At 46.0% G+C, this 8,833-nt stretch overlaps 1 protein-coding gene across 1 annotated transcript in view; it reads left to right on the top strand.

Annotated features, from left to right (window-relative positions):
- The first annotated feature begins 853 nt into the window (after window positions 1-853).
- LOC120874503 (pregnancy-associated glycoprotein 1-like) overlaps window positions 854-8,833 on the top strand; it is an 8,835-nt gene continuing 855 nt past the window's right edge. Inside the window, exons 1-8 of the mRNA XM_040255930.1 lie at window positions 854-954; window positions 1,975-2,125; window positions 3,111-3,228; window positions 3,327-3,445; window positions 4,645-4,838; window positions 5,759-5,875; window positions 7,541-7,682; window positions 7,770-7,868. Of these exons, the coding sequence (XP_040111864.1) occupies window positions 854-954; window positions 1,975-2,125; window positions 3,111-3,228; window positions 3,327-3,445; window positions 4,645-4,838; window positions 5,759-5,875; window positions 7,541-7,682; window positions 7,770-7,868 (1,041 nt within the window). The remainder of the gene's footprint in view (window positions 955-1,974; window positions 2,126-3,110; window positions 3,229-3,326; window positions 3,446-4,644; window positions 4,839-5,758; window positions 5,876-7,540; window positions 7,683-7,769; window positions 7,869-8,833) is intronic.

The following is an 8,833-nucleotide window of genomic DNA, read 5'->3' as shown; positions in this document are numbered from 1 at the left end:
TGAAAACATGGCCAACTGGCCTGCTTTTCAGCAAGGTTGAAGTGGAGGAAAAGCTGCACCCAGTTGTAAGGCCTGTGCTGCCCAGATGCCAACATGGCCACCTAGTCCTAGTATTATATCTCCTGCCTCCTGGGGCCATGAATTTGTGAGAACTAGACTTCTAGCTCTCTTGAGATAAAGACTATTTTTGCCTTGATCAACTTTGACTTTGAAGCCTTTAATCCACAACCTAGCACACAGTTCTTCCTTGTACAGTTGTTGGATGATATAAAATATCTTGTGGATGCATATGACATTTCTAACAATACTGAAACCATGCCATTGAAGTACTGCTCTGCCCTAAATCTTTGATGCAGCCTGGCATCATAGGTGCCTCTGATGTCTGCCATTAGACCCACTACCTAAAGCCAGTTGTATGTCCCTGGGCTGTCCCTAAAGTCTCCACTTTGCCATTTGACAACTTATCATCCTAGCAATTTCCTCTCCAATGAAGACAGCAATGCATATCTCATGAAGTGGCTAGGGAGATGACATGAAACGACGAGTGTTGAGCATCGCCCCTAGTATCAATTTTCATGATTTTCCTATCATTTTATTCTCCATGTAGGCAAGGTTCTCCATCTTCTTAGATGTCCATGCAGATCAGTTTGATTTTCCAGACAAGCTTCAAAGAAGAGATTACAGTTCAATTTTCTGTATTCCGAAAAGCTTCAAAGGCCACTTGCCAAGGACAGTGATGAAGGTAAAGATTTTATCGAGACCTTTGTGTTTTCTTCAGATCTTTTAGTGGCCTAAAGGGGAAAACTAGGGTAGATCAGAGCATATATAACTAGGGGCTCCCGGTCACCACCACATGCTACAAACCCAAAGTTCCCTGAGTACTTGGAGCCAGGAAAGAAACATGAAGTGCCTTGTGCTCCTCGGGCTGGTGGCCTTCTCAGAGTGCATAGTCAAGTAAGTATGAGGACTGTGAGCCACATCATATTCCTTTCTCGGATTTCTCTTTTCATATGATTATTCTTCCACCCATCAGGTTTAGAAGGTAATGAAATATTTCCCTAAGAGTCTTAAAGTTCAACTCTTTATTATGGGTAAGTAACTTGCTATAGGAACTGTGGGTCCCAAGGTCTTGGTGTATATTTGGGTTGCACAAACCTTGGGGTCCAGTCAGTTGCACAGTCTATGCAGATGTCAATGTGGTACTGTGGAATAGCACTTTTCTACATTTTTTTTTCAACATGTCCTCTTTTTTCCTAGTTTATGTCTTCATCTCTGTATCACTGTCATTTATCTCTCCATCTCTTTGGAAGTCACTGGGAGTGTGTTTCTCTTTCTGTTGTTTTCTTTTAATTTATCGTTTGATTCATCCTTCCTTCTCAAGCCTCTGAATTTCCCTTACTTGTTTCCTGTATCTTGGATTCTTCTTTCAACTCTCTCTTCTCTTTCAACTTGGAGAAAGATACACTGTTTTACACTGTTTTATACTGGACAAGCAGTGTGACCACAGCCAACTCAGAAACCTCTTGCATTTCAAATTGCTCCCTTGTAAAAGAGGATAAGAGTCCCCATTCTACTTCCTTCCTTGAGGTTCTATGAGAAGGAATGAGTGGGATGGCAACAGCAATGTTAATGGCTGTCATTGTTGAGACTTCCTATTTATCAGGTACCTTATATGCATCACTTCATTTATCCCCAAGATATTCTATTTGGAGGGTTTGCATTGTTACATTCCACCATTTTACCAAAGGGGAGATTGAGACAACACCTTGTCATATATCTTACCCAAGATTGCAGAACAGAACCTGTATTGAAGTCTATGTCTTTGCCATGGTATATGCATAAAATTCTGATAATAATGTGCCTCATAAAAATGATTAGAAAATACACAGGGCCATTACAATGACAGTTATACCTTAACACTGACAGCTAATTCTAGCATCTTCTTTGTTTTCTTTGTCAAATGCTTGGTGAAAGAATACCTCTAAGGAGAGTGAAGACCATGAGAAATACTGTCAGTGGAAAAAAGATACTGAACAATTTCCTGAAGGAGCATGCTTATAGACTGTCCCAGATTTCTTTTCGTGGCTCAAATCTAACTACTCTCCCACTGAGGAACATCATGGATGTGAGTATTTTGGGAGGATGGTGCTCCACAGAGCCTTCTGGTGCTCTAGCCTAGCACTGGGGCTCATCTGGAGGTGCCAGGTGGGATGTTGGGGTTGGGGTTCCTGCAGGAGGCAGAGACACTGGAATAAAGGGACCCCACCCAGAGGGGAAGGCACTCTTATCCTCAACTGTTGTTCTTTGTGACTGGGCCCAGCAATTACCAGGTGGCAGGTAAACATCCATTTCTGTGTCAAAGTTGTGTCATTAGTTTGAGGGTGATTGTTCCTTCCGAAGTAAGTGAGCCATTCAGTTATAGATGAAGAGTGAACCATCACTCTTCAAAAGATAGAACCATCTGCAAAGCAATTGTGAATCCCCAGGTAGAGGAATTCAGTTTCCACAGATGCAAGAATGACAGCAGTAAAAAGTTGCTGAACCTGTATTCTGAGTATGGCCATAAGAATCATTTTGGTTTCTGTTTTTAGATTAGAAAAAGGGCTTATTTTGTCTTCAAGATGTCTTCAAAAATGCCCATGCCAGCCTGAGAGATAGGCAAAGAGTAAATATATGTCAAATGAAAGGGTCAACTGTGTGCTGTTGATTGGATGTGGTCTGAGTTTAGAGGGAGTGGGTGGAGTTGATCAAAAAGGGCCTCTTAGAGAAGCGGGTACTAAGTCTGGGTTTGAAGAAACTACAGAGCTTCTCAAATGAAGGCACCAGGACTTCCCTGTGTGTCCAGTGGTCCTGGAGGCCCAGTGGTTATGCTTCTGGGCTTCCCATGCAGGAGGTACCACTTCAACGCCTGGTGATAGAATCAATATCCTGCATACAATGTAGCACAAGAAAAATATATCAAATGCAGATATTTCTGTGACTTAAGTCTGTGAGCTGCACGGTGGTTAGAAAGTGATTTCAAAAGATATGTGACACCCAGAGGGAGGCAGCAGTGTGGGAATAGAGGGTAGCCTGTTCTGCACTAACCCACTCCATCCTTCTCCCTGTAGATGCTCTACATGGGTAACATCACCATTGGAACACCCCCTCAGGAATTCCAGGTTATCTTTGACACAGGCTCATCTTTTTTGTGGGTGCCCTCTGTCTTTTGCAAGAGCTCAACCTGTTGTGAGTACAAACACCCCCTATCCGGACCATCGTTCACCTGCCCTGCCACCCTGTTTCCACCCTTGGCACCTGATGACACTCATCTCTTGTGTCTGCAGCTACACGCACTAGGTTCAGACATCCTCAGTCTTCCACTTTCCGGCCTACCAATATGAATTGCAGGATCACCTACGGATCTGGGAGAATTAAAGGAATTGTTGTTCGTGACACAGTTCGGGTAACAGTGTAACAAATGCTGAGTCAGGACTGGCTATGGAGTAACCACTGATTGCAAAACAGATGCAGGACCATCTGGCAGGACCCTTCCTATCCTAAATCCCATAGATATTGGCCATCTTAGCCACAGGGTCATGTCTCTGGGGAGACAGGGCCCGTGGTGACACATAAGCAAACAAATTAGCAAAGTCAGAGAGTTGCTTGAGGTTTGGACTTGCAGCTCCTCTGCCCATGAGCAATTCAAGGTTCATTTTACTGGGAGCGAGAAGAAGGGATAAAAGCACCCACTGTTATATTCACAGACTATTCCAGGCACTTTCAGGTAATAACTGGTTTAATCCTGCAATGACCCCATACAGCAGGTGGTCTGATTAGCTCATGAGACATATGAGAAAACTGAGGTGCAGACAGCAAGGGCCTTGCTTAGGGCACACATGTGGTAATAGGTGGAGTTAGGCTGGCTTTTCAGGACTGAAGTTGCTGTGGGGTGTTTGGAGACAGGATAAAACTGATCTGTGGACCCTGGGGGCAGTCAAGGGCTGCAGGTATCCACAGTGAGAAGCTGGGGGCCTGATAAGTCAAGGGGCCTGATAAATGATTTCTCACTCTAGAAGACCCTTGAGAGTCTAATAAACCTATGGCCTGCCTCCCCCAAAATACTTGAGTTGTCCCCCTCTGTCTCATTCTCTCTCATACGCACTCACAGAAATATACACATATCCCTAAAAGTGAATTCCCAAGGCAGCAATTTCATAGAACCCTGCAAGCAAGATTGTGTTTTTGGCTTCTGTCTTCCCGGACAGATGCCGAATCCAGAGTAAATTACAGAGAATGCAGTCCATTCCTGTCATTAGGTCACAGTGATGCCAAAGAGTAGGCTCTGTTGTTCTCGATTGTTTTGTCCATAAAGTGGCACCAGTGGGACCTGGCTTGACTCTTGGTCACGCCACTTGTACAGAAGCCACGAGGCCAATTTGACTCACTCAGGTGGTGTTTTTCAGAGGGGCAGATGTTTTAAAATTCGTAGCATCTCTCAAATGGAACCCAAATTTCCCTCCCAGCTTGATCTAACCGTCTGTGGGCTACCAAGGACAGAGCCCAGCCTCAATTCTTCTCTGAGGATCTAATCGCAATGCACCCCTTCGCATTCCTAGCCCCACTTCCCATATTTGTAAGTGGCAACACTCTTCTCTCCCACAGATTGGGGACCTTGTAAGCACTGATCAGCTGTTTGGTCTAAGCCTTGTGGAATATGGGTTTGAGGGCGTACCTTTTGATGGTATCTTGGGCTTGAACTACCCAAAGATATCCTCCCGTGTACTCACCCCCATCTTTGACAAACTGATGAATCAAGGTGCCATTGCTGAGCCTGTTTTTGCCTTCTACTTGAACAAGTAAGTCTGAGATGGAAAATCCCTTTCTTCAAATTAGTTATAAGATGCTTTCAGTTGCACGAAAATTATAGAACACTTGATAAAGAAGTATCCTGAGAGATAATTTAACAGAGATAACTATGGTCCCAGGGCCCAATTGGCTTCACCCTGGCTTTTATAAATAAAATTTTATTGGAACACAACTCTACTCCTGGGCTCAAGACAAATAACATGGTCTAGGGGAGTGAGTGAGTAGGAAGGCTAATGGAAGGCAACAGGAAACAAGTTGAAGGAAAAGGCAATATGATTTGCTTATGAATTTGATAAGGATGGAAGGAGAAAGATGGTGGATATCTTTCCTTCCTCATTAGCATTCTACTGGCAGCCCAGGATCAGCTACACAATTTGTAGGAGCCAGTGAGAAACGAAAGTATGGGACACAAAAGTGTGAGACCCTTTGTTCAAGAAATATTAGGCATTTCAAGAAAGGGAGAGCAGAGGTGGGGTCCCTTCTGAGTGTGGAGCCCTTTAAACAGTAGACATCACAGGCCAGTGGAGCCAACTCTGGGTGACCTGAACCCACACCCTTAGAACTCCCAGGCCTTGATTTTCCTGAAAAATGACAAGGTGGACAAGGAGAAAGCCAAACGTTTCAGCACCCTGTCCTCTGAGGGTGTCTGAGCACTCAGGTTGCTGGGGGTCCAGGGCGTCTTCAGAAGACATAGTGGGTGGAGCCCAGCCAAGTGATTCAGCTTCTAATCTCCTCTGTGCCACTCATTAGCCAGTAACAGACCTCACTCTAGATCTCAATCGCTCCAAGACACTATTTCTGCATCTGTACATGGGGACCTTATTAGGGCCTTGATGGGTGGACAAGCACGGCTCTTAGGCAATGGTGTTGTTACTGTCTCCCAAGGATCCCCCCCAACTTGTCTCTACAGAAGCATGCAGGAGGGCAGTGTGGTGATGTTTGGTGGGGTGGACCAACGCTACTACGAGGGGGAGCTCAACTGGATACCATTGATCCAACCGGGCAGCTGGACTGTACACATGGACCAGTAAGCCTCTCCCTCTGAGGACCAGTTCAAGCGATTCTCCCACTAATTTTCATAGACACAGGCAGACACACACAAATGCATTCTCAGACACACAGTCACACAGACATATACACCACCTACAATGACACAGACACACAGACACATGGAAACACACAAGCAGACACATATAAACATACACAGAGACACATAAAAACAGGCATAGCTAGTCAGAGACACACAAGCACACACAGAGACACATACAAACATACACAAACAAACACACAAGCACGTAGATAAACAACCCATGGTTTCATAATCCCCAGGCCTTCTGAGCAAGGCTCTGACCAGGGTCCTGAAAGGGTCAAGACAGGTCTGTGCCACTGGGAGAGGGCTGCATCCACTGCCCTTTGAGGTGGGGAGCATGGTTAGAGGGCTCTACAGTGTGATGAACAGAGGATCAGGGAGAATTTCTCCAGCCTGATATGATAAGCCAGTTATGATAAGATGACCAACTGTCCAGGGCTACCTAGGACATAGGAAGTTCTCAGTACAGATAAATGTCTGTAAAAACAGGGACAGTTCTGAGAAAATGGGGAAAACTGGTCTTCTTTGGGAGCAGCTACCTAGCAGTGGAGAGAGGTTGGCTGCAGTCTTAAGACATGAAAGCAAATAATAAAAAAGATACCCCACGTTCTTGGGCACACTGTGGGACAGGGGCTATAACAGAGAATCAGGAAGGTGGGATCCAGGAGTGACCTGAAGACAATAGGCATAATTAACAGGATTCTGTGTGATACCCTCCAACAAAAGCTGACCTATCCTTTGGAGTTTCTGTGGGCTAGTCATGTATTTCCTGGCCAGGGTCTCAGGGTCTGAGCTGGTTGTAGGAGCAGTGCTGGCAGACACCCTCTCCCAGAGGAGCCCACCTGTCCCCCTACTATGAGAATCTGCTGCCCCTGCAAATCTCCATCTTCAATCTGTGTGACCTGTTATTTGTTCTCCACCAGATACAGCTCTCTGGATGTTTCTTATTATTTTCTCAGTCTTCATTCTCTCATTGAACAGACAAGCATTGGGTGTCCACTGTGTGTCAGGCACTTTAGGGAGGCAAGGAGAATAAAACTCACCCTCACATCTAAGAAGGCAGATGTTCATGAAGTGATTGTTCACATAGTGAATAGTGACTTTGGTACATGCTAGACATGAGGAGGAAAAGGCAGTGGCAACCCACTCTAGTACTCTTGCCTGGAAAATCCCAGGGACAGCAGAGCCTGGTGGGCTGCCCTCCATGAGGTTGCACAGAATCGGACACTACTGAAGTGAGTTAGCAACAGCAGAAGCAGCAGACACGAGGAACGGTCTACAGAGAGTGAACAAGACAGGAGACTGATAAACACCGGGGGAAAGACTTCCCGAAAACAATACAGTTAAGGTGTAATCTGGAAGATGAGAAGAAATTTCTAGTCAAAGTGGAGTGGAGTCTTTTAGGAAGAAAGGTCAGCTGTGTCAAGGTACAAAAGATCCTGGTGTCAAGTACTTCATTTGAGGATGTCAGAAAAGGTGCTGTGTCAAGAGCAAAGGAAATGAGGGCAAAAGACAAAGCACTGTTTAGGAGACAGTCGGGAAGGGGAAACTCTGGGAGACTCAGAATGACCTTGATGCCCATTTTCTTCCATTGTCTCTCAGGATCTCCATGAGAAGAGAGGTTATTGCTTGTTCTGACGGCTGTGAGGTCATTGTTGACACCGGGACATCAGTGATCGAAGGCCCAAGTACACTGGTCAATAATATAGAGAAGCTCATTGGTGCCACGCCACGCGGTGTCAAGGTGAAGGGTCATGCCCCAGGGTCACTCCCAGTTTCCATACACAAGAAGGATCTCCAAGGCCAACCTCTCCCCCTCTCTCTCTAACAGCGCTATGTTTCATGTTCTGCAGTCAATACCCTTCCCTCTATTATCTTCACCATCAACGGCATCAACTACCCAGTGTCAGCTCAAGCCTACATCCACAAGGTGAGGGGACAATACTGAGGGTTGGTTCTCAAACTGGAGCTTGTAGGAACCTTTGGGCTGCTGCTGGGAGGAGGGCACCCTCTGGAGGCCATGTCACACCGTTGCAGATGCTGCTGAGCCCTGTGGCTGGGCCAGTGCCTCCCACAAATCCAATCACTTGAGAGTAAAGGGCCATGTAGGACACTGATCTTCCAGAAATAATTGTGGAGACGTCATACCATGCTGGCATGGTGGGAGTCAGGGAGAGGGGAACACTAAGGTCCACAGTCCAATAAGAGCTTCAATTCTATCTGTTCTATCTGATCTCTTAGGTGCATGAACATGAAATTCAGCTCTAGCAGTCCCTGAAATAGGCCATGTTACACGGAGAATGGCTGGGGACAGTCCCACTGTGATTTCCCAGCATAAGTTAACAGTATCCCTTCCCTTCTCACAGTTTTCCTGGTTTAGATGATAACTTACATGGTCAGCCTAGTTCTTGGCTGTATCTCCCCCTTGCTCTGGCCAGGTGCCTCCTTTGTGAGTTGGGGTACCTGACCCCTGTGTGTGATGTTGGATACTAAGGTAAATAAAGGGTGAACAGTGACTACTCAGGCCTGGCACCAGGTGGAGGCTTCATCTCAGCTCCCTGAGAGATTTCAGAGCAGGCTGATGGGCTCAAAGAAGGCTTTGAGGAAGAGAGGGAATTTCAGGAATTCTAAAACCATAAACTCATTGAGCCATATGGAGGGTTGCTTGGTGCTGGGCAAAACTGCACTGGATTCCATGCAAATGGCATGTCAAGATTGTCTGCACTGGGGCACTGGAGACTTACTAGGGGTGATGAGGGCTACGGACTGAGCAGTGAGGATGGGGAACCAGAGTAGTTTACTCGCCCAAGCCTGGAGTGGCCAAAGAGGGTGAGTGTGAGCCAAAGGCAGCTTCTCAGAGTTCCTGAGTTAAGTCTTCAAAAAGTGTTGTGGGCA

The sequence above is a fragment of the Oryx dammah genome, unplaced genomic scaffold, assembly GCF_014754425.2.
Source record: "Oryx dammah isolate SB20612 unplaced genomic scaffold, SCBI_Odam_1.1 HiC_scaffold_15, whole genome shotgun sequence".
NCBI classification, from domain to species: Eukaryota; Metazoa; Chordata; class Mammalia; order Artiodactyla; family Bovidae; genus Oryx; species Oryx dammah.
The sequence above is the reverse complement of the archived record's forward strand: the minus strand, read 5'-3'. Positions and strand labels throughout refer to the sequence as shown.